This window comes from Talpa occidentalis, unplaced genomic scaffold (genome assembly GCF_014898055.3).
Source record: "Talpa occidentalis isolate TD23 unplaced genomic scaffold, MPIMG_talOcc4v2.1 talOcc4.14, whole genome shotgun sequence".
NCBI lineage: Eukaryota > Metazoa > Chordata > Mammalia > Eulipotyphla > Talpidae > Talpa > Talpa occidentalis.
The window spans coordinates 76,314,503-76,339,960 of record NW_023601433.1 but is presented as its reverse complement, the minus strand read 5'-3'; the positions used below and the strand labels follow the sequence as shown (position 1 = coordinate 76,339,960).

The 25,458-nt window shown below is 44.8% G+C and overlaps 1 protein-coding gene across 6 annotated transcripts in view; it reads right to left on the bottom strand.

Annotated features, from left to right (window-relative positions):
- LIMK2 (LIM domain kinase 2) overlaps positions 1-25,458 on the bottom strand; it is a 67,901-nt gene that overhangs the window by 35,785 nt on the left and 6,658 nt on the right. For 2 of the 6 annotated variants that reach the window (XM_037510924.2, XM_054695256.1), the window contains exons 1-2: positions 21,624-21,759; positions 17,896-17,995 (exon numbers count right to left, since the gene is read on the bottom strand). The exons of 1 other annotated variant lie outside the window; for it this stretch is intronic. In XM_037510924.2, coding sequence (XP_037366821.2) covers positions 17,896-17,995; positions 21,624-21,744 — 221 coding nt within the window. In that variant the 5' untranslated portion in view covers positions 21,745-21,759. Of the gene's footprint in view, positions 1-17,612; positions 17,800-17,895; positions 17,996-21,623; positions 21,760-25,458 lie in introns of those variants that run through there. 3 more of the 6 variants (XM_037510920.2, XM_037510921.2, XM_054695257.1) reach the window with 3 other exon arrangements.

The following is a 25,458-nucleotide window of genomic DNA, read 5'->3' as shown; positions in this document are numbered from 1 at the left end:
TTTCAAAGTCTGCAGTCTCGAATGAGCACTCTGGTGAGGAGGGCCAAGGAACCACACTCTAACCCCTCCTTAGTAGGGCCTTGTCAGATAATCAGAAGCCCAAGAACTGTATTGTGTATTCAGCTGGGGCCCTCTATTGGCAGGGAGTACTCCACCCAGGGAAGGGAGCTCCTGTGGACTGGTGCTTCAAAGGTAAGCACTGCCACCCCCATCTACCTCTGCTCCTCCTTTTCTCACTTACTACTCCACTACAGCAGTAGTCATCTTTCAAAAATGAAGTTCCCTGGGCCTCCCCTGGTGGTGCAGGCGGTTGAGCGCAGCACTGTGAAGCTGTCTGCAGCCTCTGCAGCGCTGGTTCAATCCCGGCCAGCCGGCGAGGGTCCCACATGGTGCAGCAGACCTCTCCTGTTGCACCCGCTGCTCCCCTCGGCAGTTTATTTCTTCAGTCTGCCTGTTCTGTTCCCCGCTGTCTCCGGTGGGTCCTCTCATCCTCCTGCGCATCTGGCCTGTACCCTGGTTCTTATATAAATAAATAAATAAACAAATCTTTTTTTAAAAAAAATGAAAGTCCCAGCAATTCCAATGCTAGAAAATTTTCCTACAGAAATTTTCATACAAATGTGTGAAGACATGTATTCAGCTCTGTTTAACACTAGATTAGGAACAAGTCATGTGTCCATCTGTGAGTGTGGGAGTGTGACTAATGCAGTAACACACCCACACAGCAGAATACTATACAGCTATTAGAAACAAGGAAGTAGAGCCTAGGTACTAAAACAGAAATCCTAAGTACTGAAAGAGAAATTGTCAGTGTAGTATAATCCCATTGTTTAAAAAACTCCAAGACCACCTAATCAGTTATCATCTTCTCCTTTACAGTAGTGAAACAAGAAACAGGGACGAAAAACATTCATTTTTTTACCATTTTGATATTCTTCACATTTTTTCTTACTCTTAAGTGCTGCTTTTTAAAATAATGGACCACATAAAAAGAAGCCCACAATTTAGAGCAAACACCTCCTCACACTTCCCCTAGTGCTTCAGTCTAAAGGCAAAGTCTGCAAGGACATACTGGTCTCAGGACTCCTGGAGCTGTTCCTCCCCTCCAAGGTCACTGTTCAAGACACTCCTGCTCTCCTCCACTTCCTTACTGAGTCACATGAGGCTCTCCCCAGCAGTCTCCCAAGCCTTTGCTCTCTTAGCTTCTGCAGCCTCCTATGTTTCCATTTGGTGGCTGTCTCCTCCACCTTTTCCAGGTCTAACTCCAATAAAGTACTCAATCTCCTCTGGTAAGGGTTCCGTTGACGTGTTCCCAAGAATACAAAAGGATTGTAATGGGATTGGACAGGGAGGGCTCTGAGTGCCTATCTTCCACTGCCCAGATAAAACTACATGAGGCCCATACCAGGCCTACACCTCTGTCCATAGATACCTAGTATATAAATATGATTCAGGACCCCCATTAAAAACAACTACAGGGCCTCCCCAGTGGCGCAGCGGTTGAGCACTGGGTTGTGAAGCTGCCTGCAGCCTCTCAGCGCCAGTTCGATCCCCGGCTGCTCCCCGGCCACAGGAGGAGGGTCCCACATGGCGCACAGACCTCTCCTGCCACCCGCTGCTCCCCTCAGCAGTGTACTTCAGTCCTTCTGCCTGTTCTGCTCCCTGCTCTGGCTCTGGTGAATTCTCTCACCCTCCCGCGCTTCTGACTGTACCCAGTGCTTGTATAAATAAATATATAAAAATAAAAAATAAATCTAAAAAAAAAAAAAAAACCAACTACAATACTAGAATGAAGATGATAGCTAATGCTTGTAAGGTATTTTCAGTTTATAAAAGGCTTTAGAAAGCTCATCATCTGGTTTGGACCCTGCAACAAAGACACGAGAAGTATAGACAGAGCAAGGGAAACCAAAGAAGTTAGGTAATTTATCCAAGGTTACTACTGGGAAGTGAATCACTGATATTAGAAGTTGAGTTTAGGGCCTCCCTGGTAGCGCAGGTGGTTAAGCGCTACACTGTGAAGCTGCCCACAGCCTCTGCAGCGCGGGTTTGATGCCGGCTGGCCAGCGAGAATCCTACATGGCGCAGCAGACCTCTCCTGCCTCGCCCGCTGCTCCCCTCAGCAGTGTATTTCATCAGTCAGCCTGTTCTGTTCCCCACTCTGTCTCTGGCGAATCCTCTCACCCTCCCGCACATCTGGCCTGTGCCCCAGTTCCTATATAAATAAATCTTTAAAAAAAAAAAAAAAGTTGGGTTTACTGACATCAAATCCCAAACCCTTTCCTCAAATGAGCCCTAACGAGGCCTTCAGGAAAACTGCCTTACAATATAGGGCCCGAGACAACTAGGTATGTTGAACTCCTACATCTGACTTTTCCCCTAGATTTTCTTTTCTTTTTTTTTAAGTTTTATTTATTTATGCATACAAGAACTGGGGTACAGGCCAGAGGTGTGGGGCAGGGGTGAGAGGATTCACCAGAGACAGAGTGGGGAACAGAACAGGCAGATGGACTGAAATACACAGCTGAGGGGAGCAGTAGGAGAATCAGGAGAGGTCTGCTGTGCCATGTGGACAGCTCCCTGGGAGGCTGGGGATCGAACTCGTGAGAGCTTCAGTGCTGCATCTTAACCCCTTGCACCACCAGGGAGGCCACTCAAGATTTTCTGCCTACATTCTTATTGTCAGGATATCAATGAAAGAGTTTATCAAATATCTCTTTCAAGAGAGGATCAACGACTAGTAATCCAGTGAAAACATGAAGTCGTCTTAATTACTCACGACTAATTCACAAGTGCTGAATCCTAGAGACAGCTTCTTTTCTAAATGCTTAGAAAAGCTTCTAGTGCATCTAGACCATCATCTGCCCAGAATTTTGTGCAGGAAAAATCAAAAGGACTATTCCGAGGATCTCTTTTTCTATGTTTTTGAAAACTAGGTAGTCTTCAGTTAGTCACGTCTAGTTTTATTTTACTAAAATATAATAGATTCCCAGCATCTAGTATATAATAGGTGTGGATGGCTTCTCAAAAGTTACTAATAGTGGGGCCTTCCCGGTGGCGCAGCGGTTGAGCGCTGGGTTGCGAAGCTGCCCGCAGCCTCTGCAGCGCTGGTTCGATCCCCGGCTGCTCCCCGGCCACCGACGGAGGGTCCTGCATGGCGCGCAGACCTCTCCTGCCGCCCGCTGCTCTCCTCAGCAGTGTACTTCGGTCCTTCTGCCTGCTCTGCTCCCCGCTCTGGCTCTGGTGAATTCTCTCACCCTCCCGCACTTCTGACTGTACCCAGTGCTTGTATACATTAAAATAAATAAATAAATAAAGCACAAATGTTTAAAAAAAAAAGTTACTAATAGTGGTCCTGTTACTGTGCCAATGAAGTTTTTTTTTTTCTTCAGTATATTGAGAAATAGCAACCTGAAAAACTAAACATTTCATGTGACTCGGGACCAGCGTACATCTTGGGCTTCCCTTATGCTCCCTTCCCAGTTTCAAGTTACTGAAATGTAATGGGATTGAACTGAATCTCTAAGATTCTATCCAGATGTCTAAGATAAATGATAAAGATGGAGGCCAAGGATTGTCTTTTTCTGGTGTTTGTTAACATGCTACCACATTCCAGTGTTCCAAAAGTTATGGGCACTGAGCTGTCACCCTGAGAAATACTGAGTGCCTACCATGAGCCACATACTGAGGTGGACTTGGCTATATATGCTTTCATTTTAATTCTCATAACCATGAGGTTGGAGTTGTTACCTGCTTTTGACATATGAGGAACTGATGTTCACAGAGAAGCTTGCTGTTCGTGGTCGCAGGTCTTATAATTGGGAGGGTTGGGATTTAAGCCCAGGTCTTTGGATTCCACACCCAAGACACTAAAGTTGTCTCCAGTAACTATTCTATACTTGCTAGTTGATTTACAGAGGCACTTAAAAAAAAAAAAAGATTTATTTATTTATATAATAACTGGGGTACAGGGCAGAGGCATGGGATTCACCAGAGACAAAGCAGGGACTAGAACAGGCAGAGGACTGAAAACAATGCTGAGGGGAGCAGTGGCGAGACAGGAGAGGTCTGCTAGGGTATCTCCCTGGCTGGCTGGGAATCGAACCCATGCTGCAGAGGCTGTGGCCAGCTTCACAGCGCTGTGCTCAACCCACTGCGCCACTGGGGAGGCCCTACAGAGGCACTTCTGAAAGTGAGGTAGGAAGAGCAGCAGCACTGGACTCCCCTGGGAAGTTTATTGAGAATGAAGATACATGGCCCCACCCACCACAGGCCTAAATGGTAAGAAGAGTTGAGATGGGGTCCAAGAATCTTCAGTGTTTATGATGCATACTAAAGACTGAAACCACTGCTTTATTCTTTCTAATGTGTTCTGCCACTAGATTTCATTTCATGCTTTTACACTAACCCTGAGAGGCAGACAGGATTGATCACTGTTATCCCCCCATTACAAATGAGGGAATGATTGCCAGACAGGGTGTTCATTTTCTTATTCTGCACACAATTTAATAAATAACTGTTTAGTGGTTGACATGTTGTAAAGCCTTGGCTCACTGGGGACTTTCACCTTCATAGTGTGGTTCTGGTTCTTGGGCATATGTAATCCCCTTTGCTGCCACTCTCTTTTCCTCAGTGAGAGTGATGCTTAGGGCTTGGAAGGGAAAGGAGACACCAGAATATAGGGTCATCTCATGAAAAGGCCAACTTTGGAACAGAAAAAGTTAAAAAAAAAAAAAGCAAAAGGGCTGATATTAGTCAAATTCAGAAACAGCTGGTGCTACTGCAAGAGTCAGTGCTACTGATGGGGGCAGAGAGGAGCACCCTCTGATATAAGCAGGATTATATAGGGCAGCCTTAGGAAGGCATGACCAGATGATGGCTGACAGAAAAAACTACCCTAATTCAAGTCTGGCTTGAGGTATTTGGAGGTTTTATTTTCCTGGTAATGTGAGATGTGTGGAAAGAGAATTTGTTAGGAACCCCTTTCCAGGACTACCCTGGGAAGGAGGGAATCCAGCTCTTGGGAGAAAAATACATGTTGGGCTGCCAGTACGGAAGGCATGCTATCCCTTGAGGCCCTAACTTTGATGGTTTTATTAAATCTTTTTTTTTTTTTTTTTTATAGAGGCATGTTTTATTTATTTATTTTGTTTGTTTGTTTGTTTTGTTTATACATGCACTGGGTACAGTCAGAAGCGCGGGAGGGTGAGAGAATTCACCAGAGCCAGAGCGGGGAGCAGAGCAGGCAGAAGGACCGAAGTACACTGCTGAGGGGAGCAGCGGGCGGCAGGAGAGGTCTGCGCGCCATGTGGGATCCTCCGCCGGTGGCCGGGGAGCAGCCGGGGATCGAACCGGCGCCGCAGAGGCCGCGGGCAGCTTCGCAACCCAGCGCTCAACCGCTGCGCCACCGGGGAGGCCCACTTTGATGGTTTTAGACTTGGAATGACATTCACAAACAGAGGTCCTATTCCATGCCCCTGCTTCAAAAGAAAAGCTCTTGTTTGGGAGAATACTGCAAAACAAAGAAATAGGGATAATGCATACTGGAAGGTTTTACCCATGTGTGCAAAGAGAAAGGTGGTCATTCAACAAAAGCAACACTGAGTACCAGCTGTATTGTGGGCGCTCTCTGCTAACCAGGCTCTGGGATACAAAGGCAAACTAGGTATGGCTCTGGACTTAGAGAATTTCATACTTTATCACTAATGTAGATGTGTAAACAAATACTGACAGGGTTGTAACTGAAGTATGAAGAGAATAACAAAGAGGGAAAGAAGTCTTCTCTGGCTGATAGGGAGGGGTGAGGGTGAATTTAGGGAGGCCCTTCCAGAGAGGAGGGGATGGATTGGCTGAATCTAACAGGCTGATTGCCAGGTAGACAAGATGCATTCCAGCCTGATGGAACAACATGTCCAAATGCACTGAGGTATAACAGAATATGACTCGTAAGTTGCAGTGTGGGGCACACATAAGGGGTGATCAGAGAAGAGGTTGGGATGGTAGAAGACAGGGACAGATCACCGCTTGTAGTTAATCATCCACTGTTGCTCTGTGATACTAATGTTAGAAAATTCAATGTTCAATATTCAGTGTCAAATGCTGTGTTCATATAGATGTTCTCACTGCACCAGGAAAAAACACTTTGGACACCGTAATAAATCTCCAGGTACTGCTCGCCAGAAGAAACCTGGCCTGGTAGAGAAGACCAGAAAACTTGACCTGGCTAACAACAAACTTGCTGTGTGAGCTGAGGCAAGTCATTAAACAGTGCTCTGGTCTTTAATTTCTCCCCTGAAAAGGAAGGAGTTAGGTGAGCAAAAAATTCTCATCAGCAGGTCAATGCTGAAGGGAGTTACGAGAAAGGAGATATTGGTCAGAGGAAGGTTGGCTGGTTGATCATTGGGAGACATCTCCAAGGCTGGCATTGCTCTGGTGAATGAACCTAATCCAGGCCTTGTTTTTTGACTGTCTAGGTCCAGAAATAGGACTTCAAAGTTCCCAGAGAGGTGCAGGCATTCTATGATGGTTCTATCCTAAGCATAGATCAACCCCATAATTGACACTTGAAATCAGAATGCCCACATCCAGGTACTACCTCCAGATCCTGCTTGTTACCAAGCAGTCCCAGAAGTTGAATTAGGCATCAGAAGCTGCTTTGTGAGCATGGACTTAAAATAGAGGGAAATGAGCAACCCTGCAGAAATTTCATTCTGGCAGTGGTGAGCCAGCTAGAACAGTCTTGCCCACAACAAGGAACCCCCTGTGGTGACCAAATCCAGACTTACTATCTTTATCTGGACAAACTACTAGTTTTGCCTCATTTACTTTTCACTTTCTGTTTCACTGATGGTGAAAAAAATTACATTTTCAGATATGCACCTATCACCAATTCACATATTATTCACCCTTGGGAGGCATCTGCTTCCTTAACATCTCATCACAAATGGCTAACAATCATGAGCACTCATGTGGGAGGCCCTGTTCCCGGACACAGCAGAACTATTCCCTCCACAGCATTCCTCCCCGTGCTATGCATGACTTCACTCACTTACCCCTCACAATAACATGAGGAGGTAGGCAGCTAATAACTCCATTTTATAGGTAAGGAAATGAAGCACAGAAAGGGTAAGTAACTTGTCCAATAAAAAGCATTACCATGATTTAAATGCAAATCAAAACTAAAATGAGATACAATCTTGCACCAGTGAGAATGGCACATATTAAAAAAACTAGCAATAACAAATGTTGGCGAGGATGTGGAGAAAAAGGAACTCTCCTGCGCTGCTGGTGGGAGTGCAAACTGGTCCAACCTCTATGAAGAGCTGTGTGGAGATTCCTCAACCTGCTAAAGATGGAGCTGCCATATGATCCAGCAATCCCACTCCTGGGTATTTACCCAAAGGACACAGAAACATTAATTCAAAAGGGCACCTACACCCCTATGTTTATAGCAGCACTGTTTACAATAGCTAAGCTATGGAAACAACCCAAATGCCCAAAAATAGATGACTGGATCAAGAAGATGTGGTATATATACACAATGGAATATTACTCAACATTCAAAAAAGATAAACTCATGCAATTTGCAGCAACATGGATGGAGCTGGAAGAGATCATGCTTAGCGAACTAAGCTAGAAAGAAAAAGAAAAATACCGGATGGTCTCACTCATAGCAGGAATTTAAAAAACCTAAATAAGGGGCCAGGAAAAAACCTAATTATAATAAAGTAAAAATCAAAATCAACAAGCAACTATAAACCAGAGACACACTACGGTGGGGAGGAGGGAGTAGCATCAAAATGAGGGGGGTGGGAATTATATGGGGACTATAACCAAGATGAAAATGCATACGTTGTGCAAAAATGTAAAATGATGTTAAAAAATGCATAAAAAAATTTAAAGTATTTTAAAAAGAGAGAGGGAAAACAAAAACATTACCATGATTTGAACCCAAGCAATCTGGCTCTAGAGTCTGTGTTCTCAATTATCATATGACATCACTCTCTTTACCTGTAGATCTAATTAGTTTAAACTCATAGAGAACACACGTGGGTTCTTAGTTCCTGGGAATCACCAACCTGTCCACCTCTTTCCACCTCCATAAGTAAAAGACACTTTGTAGGGCCTCCCCTGGTGGTGCAGAGGTTGAGAGCTAGGCTGTGAAGCTGCCCGCAGCCTCTGCAGCACCGGTTCAATCCCCGGCTTCGGGCGAGGGTCCCACATGGCGTGCAGACCTCTCCTGCTACCCGCTGCTCCCCTCAGCAGTGTACTTCAGTCCTTCTGCCTGCTCTGCTCCCTGCTCTGGCTCTGGTGAATTCCCTTACCCTCCTGCGCTTCTGACTGTACCCAGTGCTTGTATAAATAAATAAATAAATCTTAAAAAAAAAAAAAAAAAAACATTTTGTAAGTATTCCATTTCTTCCCACTCTATATTTAATGGGCATCTTTAGTTAATGCCACTGTCCTTGAAAGATTTTTCTTAATTTAAAAAATAAACACACTTATGATTAAAATTTAGATTTTTCAGAATTTAGAGCAATTCATAATTTGTTTGGGCTGGGCTAGCTGAACTCATTCTTCTCTCCATTGTCCCTCTCTCTAGGGCTTGCTCCCGTCTGGATGGTACCTACAGAGAAGTGCACTTCGAGACTTGTTGCTGAGCAAGAGGACTCCTGGGTTAGCCTCTCCAACTCCTCTGGTGGTAGAAGACAAAGCTTCAACTTCTCACCTCAATACTTGCAGGCAGTTTTCCAAAAGAACCCAGTGTCCAGAACCAATTTTCTCACTGCCCTTTAGTAACAGCAGCCCTGGTGGCTGCTAAGGGAAGGATATAAGCAAGGGGAAAGGCCTCATATCCTATCTCTTGGCAACCTCAGGGAATTCATTCAAAAAATATCCCTTCCAAGTATATGATGTGCTCAGTGGTGACACAATGAGGGGCAAAAAGCCTTATGGTCTATAACCAAATTATGCTTAGTCACACAGAGGCTTCAGGATGCCATTAAGGAATTGATCACATGAATAAACGTAAAATTAAAACCACAAAAAAGTTTCAAAGGTCTAGAAAAGTACAAAACAGGGGCCATGACCTATTTTATAACTATTTCCATAAGTTATCCAGATAAAGAGTGAGCAAGAGTTAATTAGGCCAAAAGAGGACAAGGGAGCATTCAGACAGAGGGAACAGTAGAACAAAGGAAAGAGGGTGCATTTCAGATCCTGGGAATAAGAACCCAAGGCTGTGGGGAGAGGCCAGACCATGGGGGGGCTCTATAGGCAATATTAAGGACTTTGATTTTTACCTAACAACCCTGGAAAGTCATGGAAGTATTATAAGGTCAGAGAAATGACAGTGTGTGCATGGTCGGATTTTTTTTTTTTTAATTTTATACTCTTTTTTTTTAAAAAAAGAATTATTTATTTATAGAAGCACTGGGGTACAGGCCAGAGGCACGGGAGGGTGACAGAATTCACCAGAGACGGAGCAGGGAGCAGAACAGGCAGAAGGACCAAAATACAGTGCTGAGGGGAGCAGCGGGTGGTTAGATTTTTTTTAAAGATCCCTCACACCGGCTGCTCTATGGAGAATAGATGAAGGGGTGCAGAGTGATTGTGGAGACTATGGAGAGACAGAAGGTTATTTCAGGCATCCAAATGAAAGATGACAGTAGCCTAAAATAGGGTGACAGTGGGAGAAATGGAAAGAAGGAGACATATTCCAAATGTAATCTGGATATGAAACTGGCAGGCTTGGGTATGGAGGCTGAGAAACAAGAGAGATCAAGGAGTACTCCCTGGTTTGGGCAGTGTGTCGATGGTGGTGCTATTCAATGAGGCAAGGTATGATGGAAGACCAGTTTGGAAGGGAAGACGAAGACTGTCAAATGGACATGTGATGTTGACAGCAGGCGAGATGGACATAGAGCTCAGGGGGTTGGACTAGATACTAATTTCAAGGTCATCAGGGTGGGAATTACAACTAAGATTCCTAGGGAGAAAACAGAGTGCACCTAGAGGAATGGCAATATTTTTGTGCTAAACAGAGGAGGAGAAGCAAACTGGAATAACCAAAGAAATGGGGGGGAACCAGGAGAATGTGAAATGTTAAGGAAGCCAAAGGAGGAGAATGTTTCAAGAATAATAATGACACTAATAATAAACACAACATCCATTAAGTCCTAACTATGGCCAGGCAACGTATTAAGGACTTTGAATGCATGATCAAATTTAATCTGTACCCCAAATTTTTAGAGGCATGTTTTTATTTATTTATTTGTTTGTTTTTGTTTATACATGCACTGGGTACAGTCAGAGCACGGGAGGGTGAGAGAATTCACCAGAGCCAGAGCAGGGAGCAGAGCAGGCAGAAGGACCGAAGTACACTGCTGAGTGGAGCAGCGGGTGGCAGGAAAGGTCTGCGTGCCATGTGGGACCCTCCTCCGGTGGCCAGGGAGCAGCCGGGGATCGAACTGGCACCGCGGAGGCCGCGGGCAGCTTCACAACCCAGCGCTCCACCGCTGCGTCACCGGGGAGGCCCTGTACCCCAAATTTTTGAGACAGGAACCATTTCTTCTCTTACAGATGATGAAACCATGGCAAAGAAAAGTTAAGCAGCAGGGCCTCCCCGGTGGTGCAGCGGTTGAGCGCTGGGTTGCGAAGCTGCCTGCAGCCTCTGCAGCACCGGTTCGATCCCCGGCTGCTCCCCGGCCACCAGAGGAGGGTCCCACATGGCGCGCAGACCTCTCCTGCCGCCCGCTGCTCCCCTCAGCAGTGTACTTCGGTCCTTCTGCCTGCTCTGCTCCCTGCTCTGGCTCTGGTGAATTCTCTCACCCTCCTGCGCTTCTGACTGTACCCAGTGCTTGCATAAATAAATAAATAAACAAACAAATAAATAAATAAATAAAGCTTAAAAAAAAAGTTAAGCAGCTGACATATGCTCAGATGGCTTGTAAAAGAAGTTGGGATGGAAACACTAGCAGCCTGACTACAAACTCTGATTCGCTTTTCTCTACTACCTCTAATGCAGTTTAGGAGGTCAGGTAAGATGAAGAATGAAGAGTGGCCAGATGACAGACCAATGTCCTCCAATGGAACATTTATAAGGGGACACTGTTTCAGGGCAAAGACAGAATGGAAGCAAACTAGAGTCCACTGTTAGGAATGCCCCATGTTTTTACTTGTTTGGCACAGCCAATTAGACTATCAGGCCACTATGTTGATTCTGTATCCCCAACAATGCTTAATTGGGTTTAATACAGCACATGATGCTCAAAATTACATGAATGACTAATGTAAGAAGCATGATGTTGCCATGTGCTGCTGTTAACCCTTTACCTTATACAGTTCTAATGTTTTCAGATCCATTAAGTCCTTGATTCTCACAACTACTCAATGAGGTGTATTACTTTTTTCTTTTTAAATAGTTTTCATTTGCTCACCTTTATTTATTAATTATTTATTTATTTTTGTGTAGAAGAACTGGGTATATAGGCCAGAGAGGCAGAGGGTGAGAGGATTCACCATAGACAGAGCAGGGTGCACAACAGTGCTGAGGGGAGCAGCAGGAGAGACAGGAGAGGTCTGCTGCACCATGTGGATCAGCTCTCTGGCCAGGGATCAAGCTCAGGCTGTAGCAGTGGTAGCACTGAGACTTAACCCCTAGGTCACCAGGGAGGGCCAAGGGGGTGTATTATTTTATCACATGTTATTGGTGAGAAACTGAGGCTCACAGTGGCTAAAGAACTTGGCCACAGTTACATAGTTAGTCTGGCTCAGCTAAGACTCAAGGTCTACTGTCGCCAAGGCTACTGTATTTCCTGGTAGTCCCAGAGGAAAAAGGACACCCTTGGAGTCAAAGGAGACCTTATTTCAAATGTCAAGGTCTGTGTGACTCTGGGCAGGTCACTCCACCTCTCTAGGTCTTCCTGTTTTAGCATAAATGGAATTGCAGCATTACTGTGAAGGATGAATCAGATACTTTTTTTTTTTAATCAGATAGATACTCCAAGTGAAACAAAGCTTAATAAACATTAGCAGTCCATCCCTGACGGCACCCACCCCCTTCTCTCCATCTCTACCCTAGAGAGCAGTTGTGGCATTTCTATAAAGTCTTAGTTCTCACTTCCCACAGGACAGAGCAGGATTAAGGCATGCTAAAGATCACAGGCTACTGTTAAATACTAGGAGTCCCACTCTATGTTCATGCTGAAGTACCTTATTGGGACAGAGGAAGATCAAGGTGTCCATCCCTCCTCTGCTCTGTCAGGCAAGCCCTAGTCACCTGTCCAACAGCTAGCCTCAATGACCTGCTTCCCTGGAGATAAACTAAACAAATAAGCAAATCAGAATCAAAGACTTGGGCAAACAAATGCAGCAGCAACATCATCAGTACAACGGTAGATGGCAGGGTTGCTCTACTGACTCCCACACAGGAGAAATTTAACAGCACTCTGGCTCCTAACAGTTCTCCAAGCTTCTGAACCAATACACTTCAATGTTATCTGACACCACCAGTGTGTGGCAGTTTGAGTGTTTTTACCTTTATCATAGAAAAGGAAACTAAGTCTCAGTGAGGCTAAAGATATGACCATATACAGAAATGCAATGACTCTTATAAGCAAGGAATTAGAATGCTTGGATTCAAAGCCTAGCTATGCTACTTAGTAATTCTCTGACTTTGAGAAAGTAATTTCCATTTCCCTATTTGCAAAATAAGTAAAAACAAACAAACAAAACCCCTCCCCAACATTTATTGGGTTATTGTAAGGATTAAACAGGATAAAGCACATGAAATAAGACATTAAGATAATGTCTGGTGCAGAGCAAGCATTCAATAAATAGTACCTATTTCTGTAATTACGATTCCACCACGTTGGTTTAACTGTAGGTGAGGATGAGAAAACAAGCATGGTTTGCAGCATCTCAGAAAATACTCTGTCATCAGTCAGCCTATTACACCAGTTTCTGGTTGCTACATGTGTATTTCTTCATGGTTCTTTCCTGGAGTCACAAATTTAGCGGAAACAGCTTGCTGCCTGATGAATCAACAACAGTTTTCTATCTGTATTATCCCTTTCCCAGCACATAGGCATCAGAAATCACTTCTCAGAAGACAAAGTTCACATAATCTGTGTTCATAATCCTGAGAAAGGAGGCCCTGGACAGTTCCCAGGAGTTTTAAGAATGGTGGGTTTCCCCTCTGATAATGCTGTTAAGAATCAGGTCAAGCAACAGAGTCCCAACTAGGAGCCATAAAGGATAATAAAGGCAGCTTTTCCCTTCTCCCATGATCCCACGTCCTTGACCAATCACCTCTGATGAGGGTGAAGAAACAATTTCAGAAAACTTGCATGGATCTCTGGTTTGTCAACATGCTAAGAGGCCAGGTCACCATTCATAGCTCCGCACTTGAACCTCAGGTATAAATAACTTGTACTGTTAGAGGGAAATGATGTCCTGAGTTAATCCCATACAGGCTTTGTGGACTCCACCCCCCACTCCAGACTAAAGCCATCAAGACATTGGGAAAGACAAATCCCGTCACCACCAAAGGGAGGGTGGCTGGGACCTGAGGGTGGAGTTGGGCAGCCAGGTTGGATATAAAAAACCAAACACGTGGGCCTTGGGCCCTCTCTGGCTCGCAATCGCTCGCCTCCTGGCTTCACCGCTCCTGGCTGGCGGCCAACTCTGAGAGCGCCATTTTGGGATTCCTGATCGGCGGATTGGGTAGGACTCATTTAAAACTTTGTCTCCCACTTTTCTCCCAGAGCTGTACATTTCCTCATTTCCCCTTCCCTTGTAAATAAACCTTTTATTAACCTTTCACGTGTGCCTGCAGTAGAGCATTGATAAGTCCTTTTAAGCGCGGGTGAGGACCCACAGTCAGGCACCCCGTTTTGTATCGGGGTTGCTCTACAACAGTACTATCACCAATTTCATGACCTCTCCTAGTTAGAGGGAGCTAGTTCAAGAGAGTTGCAGAGAGAATGATGCCGTGTTTAGAACCAACATGGGACCCTTTCTCAAGGAAAGGGAAGGCAGGTACTTGTCAAAACCTGTTTTGAATTTGAGAAGAGAAGCAGGAGGGCTGGTCAGTCAAGTGTCCAGAGATCAGACAGATCCTAGCCAGGAGTCCAGCTACACCAGCACAATTACAGACCAGGCAATTTCCAGGAGATCTGTCAACTGACCTCTACTATACAGATCCAGGTTCCAGTCTTACGTGGCTTCCTATTGTACTAGGCACCTGAGAATCTGGCAGAAGGCTATCAGCGGCAGGATTACGGATGTGGCTGCAGAGAGGGGGATGGGGTATTGTAAGGAGAAGGTAATGGGAGGAGTTTGGGCCAAACTCCAGCAATTTCTCCATTCAACATCCTACCCCACCCGGTGACTAGGAAAACAAAGGTGTGGGGGAAGGGGAGAAGAAAAGTCATTTCCTTTATTTATCCCAACTGCAGCCCAGCTGGGTAAGAATGAGGCTGGAAAGGAGCCATGAAGAATGAATTTCTTTGGATAATATGGAAGGAGGGTCCTGCTTTCAGCAGGCCTACAACCAGACATTCTGATTCTATCAGAGAACTGCAGAAAAACTAGGGTGGAAGAGACCTTAAAAGACCATTCAGGGGCTTCCCTGGTGGCACAAGGAGTTGAGTCTCGGCACTGTGAAGCTGTCGGTGGCCATTGCAGCACGAGTTCCATCCCCAGTCACGGAGCTGATCCACATGGTGTGGCAGACCTCTCTTGTCTCGCCCCTGCTCCCCTCAGCAGTGTATTTCAGTAGATCCGCCTATTCTGCTCCCCACTCTCTCTGGTGAATCCTTTCACCTTCCCCCGCCCCACTCCGCACCTCTGGCCTACACCCTGCTCTTGTAATGCATCAATAAATAAATCTTAAAAAACAAAACAAAACAAAACAAAAAAGACCATTTAGGCTAATGCCTCATGTTCCTCATGACTTCTGGGATCAAATACAGACCTTCCCAGTCTGTTGATCATCCTCCAATTTGGACAAAAGTCAAATTGGCTCAAGAGCAGCCAGTCTCCCCAAGGCAAAATACCAGGCTCCATCTGAGGGTTCCATGTCATCGAATTTGAATGGGCAAGCTCAGGGGTCAGGAGATGTGCCCTTTCAATAAAGCTGGATAGAGAGAGAATGTCCTCAAGGGGAAGCTGCAACTAGGAGGTCAAACCTAGATGTTCTAATTCCCCCAGAGATACAATCGTTGTTTTAATTGTGGCAGGACAGTTCAAAGTTAACCTTAATGGGCCTCCCCGGTGGCAGGTGGCACAGCGGTTGAGCGCTGGGTTGCGAGGCTGCCCGCGGCCTCTGCAGCGCCGGTTCGATCCCCGGCTGCTCCCCGGCCACCAGAGGAGGGTCCCACATGGCGCGCAGACCTCTCCTGCCGCCCGCTGCTCCCCTCAGCAGTGTGCTTCGGTCCTTCTGCCTGTTCTGCTCCCTGCTCTGGCTCTGGTGAATTCTTTCACCCTCCCGCACTTCTGACTGTACCCAGTGCTTGTATAAATAAATAAAAATAAATCTTAAAAAAAAAAAAAACAAAAAACAAAGTTAACCTTAATTCCTGAGGCTCCATATCATATGAACAATGAGCACATAATAAGAGAAACAATTGCATGCATATAGGTGTATACAGACATACACATTATAAAGTGAGTGCTACTGATTAAGGATTTTCCTTATGTCAGGTGCTATGCTACTTTATATAGGTTAACACATTTAATTCTCCCCAAAAACTTTGTGGGAAGTCACCTAAGGCCAGTCAATAAATCGCAAAGTCAGGATTTGAAACCAGTTTCATTCCATAGCCTGCACTCTTTGCAACTAATTAGCCTTACTCCTATGAAAGTGTGTATTTGTGCTTCACTGTTTCTCTAACACACACACACACACACACACACACACACACACACACACACACACATGGCCTGTATGTGTTACTCTTCTTGTCTTTTTGGTCTCATGCCTCTCCATCTGTATTAGTGAAAGGGTTATATCATGTATAGGGTTATATCATGTAGTTCTAAGGTTCTTCAGTTCTCGGAGAATCCAGAAATTCAAAGATTAGCTTGTTTTACTCTGCCCTGCTCATTTTGAGTAGAAAATATTCATATGAATAGGAAAAACAGCAGAAACAAATACGACCCTATGAGTTAGATGCCAAGGCAAGCCCTGGCCTATTGAATTATTAGGTGTTGATGTTGCTCATTAGTTTCAGCCTTAAATGAAAGGGTCTGGAGGCACCAGGGGTTAAGTCTCAGCAATATGAAGCAATCTGCAGCCACTAAAACATGAGTTCGAGCCCTGGCCAAGTAGCTGACCCACATGGGACAGCAGACCGCTGCTCCCCTCAGCAGTGCATTATCAGTAGATCTGCCTGTTCTATTTCCCACTCTGTCTCTGATGAATCCTCTCACCCTCCTGCACCTCTGGCCTGCACCCCAGCTCTTGTATGCATATACAAATAAATCTTAAAAAAAAAATGAAAGAGCCAGGCATCTGGCTCTTTCTCTAAGGTCCTTGACATAAGCACCTATCTTATCTTACTAAAAGGCATAGAAAAGGCAGAATTGATTTCCCTGAGGATAAAGATGTGAAGGAACCAAGGTAATCAGATTCACAGAAAAGACTGGAGAACAGTGAATCCGAGCTGAAAGATCAGAAAATTGCTGGTTCTTCTCCAACTCTTCTAGAAGCCGGAGCTCTCCAGGCCAATCCCCCACATAGTTCCTCTGGTGGTGGCAAGTGCTTAAAGGTCAATTAAGTTACTTGATATCAGCATGGGGGATGATTTACAACAAGAGCTGTGTGTGGGAGCTGGAATCTACAGCACAGAGTGCTGATCTAGTCTGTCTCATTCTCAGGATGTGAGCACCCACCACTTCAGACCATGGAGGCCACTCATGCCCACTCAAGTCTCTGATAAGAAATGACCAGGCACTGTTTTTATGTTCTAGAAAAACCAAGACAAGCTCCCATTCTTGAGGATTCCAATTTCACAGGGCAAAGGAATAAATTCAGTGGTATCTACCATCTTAAACAGTTTAAGAGACAGATTATTAACATTCATTATTTTCCTGATGAGGAAACTGAGTCTCAGACAGCAGGAATGAATCTGACTTTAAAGTTTGTTATTTTCAACAAACTGAGCTGTCTCCAAAAAGTTATAATAAAAGTAACAAAAAAAACAGGTAACTAGGGAGGCATCCTGTGAAGAGGTGGTTCTGCCAAATATAATAAAAACAATCCCTCCCTGGTGGCGCCAGGGGTTAAGTCTCAGCAATATGAAGCAATCCACAGCCATTGCAGCATTAGTTCGATCCCAGCCAAGGAGCTAACCCACATGGGGCAGCAGACCTCTTCTGTCTCACCTGCTGCTCCCCTCAGCAGTGTGTTTCAGTAGACCTTCCTGTTCTACATCCCAATCTGTCTCTAGTGATTCCTCTCACCTCCCCCACACTTCTGGCCTACACCCCAGTTCTTATATCTATAATTTTTTTTTTAAAAAACAAAACAAAACAAAAAACCTTTATAGCACCTATAATCAAGAGTGCACTTATGGGAAAGTAGTCTTTCTGGGACTCAGGTTCCTCACCCATAAATTGAGGGTGTTGAGACATCCTGCAAACGGCTCCTGCCAGCCACACCCCAACCTCTAACTGCACAGGGCCCATCTGGAGCTCTTCCACTTTCATCTGGCATGGAAGGTCTGAGAATGGAGGACATACACCTCGGATTTGCTCATCTGCTCTTCCACACATCTCTGGACTGCCTTACTTCTACTGAAATGGAAATTCTCAAGTCAGAAGCTTGTTTCTGTATTTTCCAGAATGTGAAAAACAGTAGACTGGCAAAGACAGGAGGATAGACCTACTTACCGGAAGCAAGACCTATGCCAGGCTTTGTTGGAAGTCCCATACCACCTCTCACACACAGCGATGTGGTCCCCACAGCCCGGACACCTCCAGACTTCTCCACCTGCGCACAAAACCGAGGGGTTCAGAGTTCCAAAGTAACAGGGGGCAAAAGGATGGGACTACCTACTGTGTAGAGTAAGACTGAGTTAACAGATTGAAGTTTTGCAAGGGTGTGCCAACACTCTGCTGGATGTATCATTTTCCCTCTAGATCGCTGGTCAGCACTTAAGCAGCCTCTTCATCTCCCCAGGGACAGGGAATTCATGGCCTGAAAAGTAGTCTCATTCTGTTCTTTAAAACTGGTTCTAGGGCCTCCCTAGTGGCTCAAGGGGTTAAGTCTCAGCACTATGAAGCAATCACAGCCACTGCAGCACTAGTTTGATCCCTGGCCAGGTTGCTGACCCACATGGTGCAGCAAACCTCTCCTGTCTCGCCCGCTGCTCCCCTCAGCAGTGTACTTCAGTAGATCCGCCTTTTCTGCTCCCCTGTCTCTGGTGAATCCTCTCACCACCCCCTCCCCGCCCCCGGCACCTCTGGCCTACACTCCAGTTCCAGTGTGCATAAATAAATAAATCTTAAAAAAAAAAAACAACCCTGGTTCTGATTATTCCCTTTTCTTACTGAAACAAAACATGCCGTTTCCTAGCACTTTCAGCCTTCGCTAATGGCACTGAGCACAAGAAATGAACAAGGTCTCTTTCAGAGTCATCTTTTCCTCTGACTGTTTCTAGTCAGCACCAGAAACATCTCTTCTCTAGGTTAAACATTGCCTTTTCCTATTCCTCAAGAGCCCTGGTTGTGCGGATTTTCCATCACCTAGTCCAGGAGCTCATTTATTCAATGAGTATCTTTTTGATATAAAGCTCTATGTTGGAGACTGTTGGATAACATCATCCCTATTCCTCAAAGAGCAAATCCACTAGAAAAGAAACACTTTTCTGAGTATAACTTTTCACTTGGATCTTATTTCAGAGTAGAGACAAAGTACCATTTTAGTTCAGAGAAAGAAGTTATTAGTATAGAAGGGAAAGAACACTAAATGAATACTTCTTACATACCAAGAACTATGGTAGGTGCTTTCATGACCTAATCTCATTTAATTCTCAAAACAATCCTATGACACAGGCATTATTATACTCATTTAATGGATGGGAGAATTGAAAGCAGGCCAAATGACAGATCTAGCATCTGAACTTGTTTGGCTCATTCTAAAGCTCACAGTCTTTCCACCCCACCATGTTAATTCCAGCTCATTCCACTCAGGAGAGCCAGGAAAGTCTTTGTAGGGGAAATTGACACCTGACCTGAGCTCGGAAAGATGGAGAAGATTTACCAAGGGCTAAAAAAGGATGGAGAAGAGCTGTATAGGTTCCAAAAAGAACAAAACACAGTATTCCTAGTATGGCTCAAATGCCAACTTCTTGGGAAAAAGGGGGCAGCTGAGATCAGTTTGTGGTACCTGACCCAGCCCTAGAAAGCAAGACAAGGTTGTTACAAAACTCCCTGTGGGGCCTCCCTGGTGGTGCAAGGGGTTAAGACACAGCTCTATGAAGCAATCCGCAGCCACTGCAGCACCAGTTCGATTCCCAGGTGACCCACATGGCACAGCAGACCTCTCCTGACTCGCCCGCTGCTCCCCTCAGCAGTGTGTTTCAGTCAATCCGCTTGTTCAGTTCCCTACTCTGTCTCTGGTGAGTCCTCTCATTCCCACACCTCTGGCCTGTACCCCAGTTCTTGTATGCATAAATAAATAAATCTTTTAAAAAACAAACAAACAAACAAAAAAAAGCTCCCTGTGTGCTCCATGCATGTGGCTTTGTTCTCTCTGGGTGATTCCAGACTGCCAAAGGCACAGTGACAGTCACCGAGCCCTCTTTTATAGGCACAGGGTCCATGAATAGACAGACAATGCAAGGATCCAGGCACTTCAAGGTTGCTCAGCAGCACTCTGGGGCAGCCAGGGCACAGACAGCTGTCCTCATACCTGAGAGGAGAGTTAAACAAGCTGGTTCTTTTTAACCAGTGACAGGACATAGTATCACAGTGACAGGACATAGATCAACTTAGTGATAGGACTTTAGATCAACTTTTCAGACTCTGAGAGGTAACTTTCTGTTTTTCAGGTGGTAGTGGGCAGAGAACACATCATCATTCTCATAAACTCCAAGGCTTAAAGTCTGGGAAATTCACTTATAGTGGGTTATGGACAGTGAGAATGAATGGATTAGTGAGGATTTTTTTAAAAAGATTTATTTTATTTATTTACGCATACAAGAGCTGGGGTGCAGGCCAGAAAGGGGGGGAGCGTTGAAAGGACTCACCAGAGATAGAGTGGGGAGCAGAACAGGTGAACTGACTGAAATACACTGCAGAGGGGAGCGGCGGGCAAGACAGGAGAGGTCTGCTGCGCCATGTGGGTCAGCTCCCTGGCCAGGGATCGAACTGGTGCTGCAGTGGCTGCTGACAGCTTCATAATGTTGACACTTAACCCCTTGCGCTACCAGGGGAGCCCTACAGTGAGGATTTTTTTTTTTAAGATTTATTTATTTTTATACAAGAACCGGGGTACAGGCCAGATGCGTGGGAGGGCGAGAGATTCACTGGAGACAGAACGGGGAATGGAACAGGCAGACTGAAGAAATACACTGCTGAGGGGAGCAGCAGGCAGGACAGGCGAGGTCTGCTTCGCCATGTGGGATTCTCGCTGGCTGGCCGGGATCGAACCGGCGCTGCAGAGGCTGCGAATAGCTTCACAGTGTGGCGCTCAACCACCGCACCACCAGGGAGGCCCACCTACAGTGAGGATTTTTAATCAACAGTCATCTAAAAGAATCTTTTAAGTTCTAAGGTACCAGTTTGAAACAATTTTATAACTCCTCATGGAAGGGCTTTCAGAATCAGTTTCTAAGATGCTGTGTCCACTCCCAACAGATCTCCTTATTTGAAGCTGTACCTTGTTTCTTGTTTTCACTTTTTAACTCAAAGGAATAGTCTCTAATCTGACCATCCATTCACTCAGCAATTCAACATCTTGGCTCTGCATGATTTCTGGCTGTTTCCAAATTCAAAAAGAACCAGGACTTTTTATGAAGATATTCAAAATAACTTGTTATTGCCAAACCCTTCAGAGCCTGCCCTGCTTTCTCCAGTCTTGAGAAACTCAAAGCCATTCAGTCAACACTCATTTAGCACCTGCTCTGTGCTAGGCACTAGAGGCACAAAATCAAGACTCAGATGCCCTTCTCTCATATTCAGCTAATTCTACCTCCCAAACACCTCTCCAACCCTTGCCTGCCCCTCATTATAGCCCTACTGCCGGTCTTTGGCTTCTTTTCCCCGTCTATTGCACAACCTTAGCTTGCTCACCCAGAAACTCCAGTATCTATAGAAAACTGCTTAGCATGGCACTCCTATTCTGGATTTCATCCTATCCTACCTCTCAGAAGATGTGCACTTTCAGGTATTGCCGCCACCAAACCTTTCCCATTTAAAAAAATCTGGTCATTTTCTCCTATAGCTACTCCCTTGGTTTCTCCACTTTATAGGTATATTAAGAAGTTATTCAGGGCCTCCCCAGTGGCGCAGCGGTTGAGCGCTGGGCTGCGAAACTGCCCGCAGCCTTGGCAGCGCAGGTTCGATCCCCGGCTGCTCCCCGGCCACCGGAGGAGGGTCCCACATAGCGCGCAGACCTCTCCTGCTGCCCGCTGCTCCCCTCAGCAGTGTACTTCGGTCCTTCTGCCTGTTCTGCTCCCCTCTCTGGCTCTGGTGAATCCTCTCACCGTCCCGTGCTTCCGACCGTGCCCAGTGCATGTATAAACAAACAAACAAACAAACAAACAAACAAATAAATAAATAAAACATGCTTCTATTAAAAAAAAAAAGAAGTTATTCAAACATCACTGCCCTCATTTCCTCACTTCCTACTTGCTAAGTAATTGTATTCTGACTTTCACCCGCACCATTTCTCTGAAACTGTTTCACAATGGTCAATAGTGACCGCTCCTTGCTAAATTCAATGGACATGGTTCAGTCATTCTTTCCACAAATATTTATTGCATGCTGACTATGCATCTAACACTGTGCTGGGGGAAAAAGCAGCAAATAAAAGGTTAAGCTAGAGAAGATATTAACCAGTAAGATCATAATTATTTTAATTCTAATTGGGGTAAGTGGTATGAGGGAAATAATCAAGTTTACAACTAGGAAAATGGGGGTGAGGTGGGGCAAACAGGTATTCTTTAAGGAAGTAACTGTCAGGCTGAGCTTTTAAGGATAAATATAAACTGAGCAGACAAAAAGGAATAGGGAAGAATAATAAAGGACTGGAGATACATGCAAAGGTCCTGAGGATGGAATACAAGCTCCTTAAACATCATGAGTTAGCTACTGTTGACTCCAAAGGACTTGAAGAACCAACACCAGTCTCTGGCCTACTACAGTCCCTCAATAAATATTATTGAAATAATTAAGGGCCTTCAACAAGGTAGCCTCAGAGAACGTTATAACTCATTCCCTATAAAGGGATATTCTAGTCACATCTTGCATCAATTTCTTCTTTTTTTTTTTTAAAGATTTATTTATTCATTTATACAAGAACTAGGCTACAGGCCAGATGTGTGCAAGGGAGAGAGGACCCACCAGAGACAGAGCAGGGAACAGAACAGGCAGATCGATGAAATACACTGCTGAGGGGAGCAGCAGGTGCGACAGGAGAGGTCTGCTGCGCCAAACTGGTTCTGCAGAGGCTACGGACAGCTTCACGGCGCTATGCTCAACTGCCTGCGCCACCTGGGGAGGCCCTTGATCTATTTCTTATACCTGTCATACACATCCTAGTCCTGTATCCTAACACTCACAACTCAAGCTATTCTCTATGTTAAGGATACTTTATCCACCTTTCTCCCCTTAAATGTGTATCCTTCCTTGGTAGTCTCCGAAAGTAGGTGGTGTTTGTTTCAATTTGTGCATATCTGTTTTATACTATTTATTCTATAATTACAGTTTATGTTGTAATCTCCTTCAGTCCCGCCCTCTCCCACAGTTCTAAAGGTCAAAGACTGCATTTTAATCATCTTCAAATCTCCAGACCCTAGCATAAATCCTGGTGTAAAACAGACACTCCTTTGTGTGGCAAACCCAAAAGAATAACTGGAAGCCACAGCCATGTTCAAAGCTAACTTCCAAAGATAAGCTCCAACGGTCAGCAGGGTTAATTCACCTGGAATAAGTGTTCTGGCTCCCAGGGTGACTTCCTACAGTAAAGTCACATGTAGATGCACAGGCCTCAGTCTATCTAACTGTGTTGTACTTATACAGTAATCAAACAAGGATAGTTCTTCAGAGTCTTCAGTCTCCCACACCCAGACACTCTTCAAAAGAAGACACTTGGCTTCTTCTGCTCCTTTACAGTGGTAAAAATCAATGATCCTAAGGCTCTTACAACCTTTATTTCAGGGAATGTGAGAAACATAATAATGTATCTTGGAGACTTTTGTGAGTCCCAATGGGAGACCAATCCAGAGTCCAGTTTTCCTGGGAAGTTCTTCCTGTAGGAAAATACCTCATTGTGCCAGGCTGTCCACCCTCTCCCTCTACAGTGTTTACCTCTTATATTTGCGGACTTATCAACAGTAGTTACTGATCGTCAGAATCCAGAATGAGAGCCAGATTAAGGAAATGCCTTCAGCAACCTCAAACAATAAGGGGTTTAATAATTAGAAAACTGGCCTCTCTGGTGGTGCAGCAGGTTGAGCACAGCGCTGTGAAGCTGTCCACAGCCTCTGCAGCACGAGTTCAATTCCCCAGTCAGGGAGATAACCACATGGCTTGGCAGACCTCTCCTGTTTTGCCTGGTTCTCCCCTCAGCAGTGCTTTCGGTCCATCTGCCTGTTCTGCTCCCCACTCTGTCTCTGGTGAATCCTTTCACCGCCCCCCCCACCCCAACTCTGGTCTACACCCCAGCTCTTGTAAGCAAAAATAAACAAAAAATAAAAAAAATCTTGAAAAGAATCATCTACTCTAATCCAACCATTGTATTTTCTGAAAGAAATATGGCTTAGAGAAGGAGAACTGAGTTGCCCAGCCATCAGAAAGTGGGTAAAAGCTACTCTGGGAGGGGCTCAAACCCAAGTTTAGAGACTACTGAACCAAATGTATTTTCATTACCATATATAATCTCATACAAGTTGAGATTTGCTTCTGCCACAGTTATTCAGTGGAAGGGCAGCTTGATACCTCAGCTCAGAGCCAGTGCATTTCCCACAGGATACTAACATTCATTTTAATCTTAGTCTAAGAGCTGGTTTTCTGCAAACTAGTCCTTTTCAGACTTCAAAGTGGTGAGAAATCCCCAAGTGCATGAGAAGATAAAGCCTAGCCTGAACCAACTTGCACAGAACCTATCCTTTCATTTGAGAACAATCTTTGATACTTCTCATATTCCACCAGACAAAGAGAACCAGGAACAAACTCGCCCAGTACAGTGTGGCACAAAACAAGTATGGCAACTGCTGTACCCCCTGGGAACTGGCAGGTCACGTGTATAATCTCACTTGTTCCAGGATAAAGAAGGCAGCAGCAAGGCAGGGAAGCAGCAGGGCAGGGCAGCAGCTGGTATGGAATAGCCAAGTGAGAAAATACCATATTTTAATGAAGTGACTACTAACAACACTAACTGTAATGATTAACATTCCTCTAGATACGCTCCCCTGTATCCCAAAGGGTTTTCCTCTTCACTAGTTTACTAAATATTACCAAAGGGAGTGTCTAAGGAAAAAAATTAGATCATTTTTAGATCATTTTTAAAGGAGCTTCTGGGCTTCTCTAGACCTTAGGTACTCCTTCATAAAGGGAGGGTTGAACTAATTCTTTCTAGCTCTGAGAGCCTGGTACACCAAAACAGGGGTCTCTCATTTTTCAGGTTAAGGTGATAGACACAGGCATCTCAGAAGGTTTCATTTTTGCTATCCTCTTCTGCCCTGTAGTTCATTAGGAAAAATTTGGGAGAATCAAGCAGAAGAAACAGAGTTAAACCTGGGTGTGAAAACTGGCTCTGTGTCTTTAGGTAAATTATTTAACCTCTCTGAGCTTGTCTCTTAATCTTTAAAACAAGGACAATACCATTTGCTTACAGGATTACCAAAAGGATTAAGAGAAATAACGTAATATATGTGAAAATACCTCCCACGGTGCCTGGCACTTAGCTGGCAATTGAATTATAAGTAGCTTTCCTTCTTTTTTTGGAGTTTGTGGGGGAGAGGGAAGGCTGAGCTGAATACACAAAACTATAAAATCTGAAGGAAATGTTTTCAAAACAAAGTCAGCAAATGTTTTCTATGTGCCCATTGTAAGACACAGATTAGGCCAACAACTGCTGTGTCCCTTATGAAGGAGAGTACTCACAAGGGACATGATATGTACAGAAATAACACGTCAGAAAGGGATAGGTGCTGGGAGTAGAACAGGTGCTGGGAGTAGAACAAGCTAGTACAGTAATAAGATACTTGGTAGAGAAACAAATGAGAT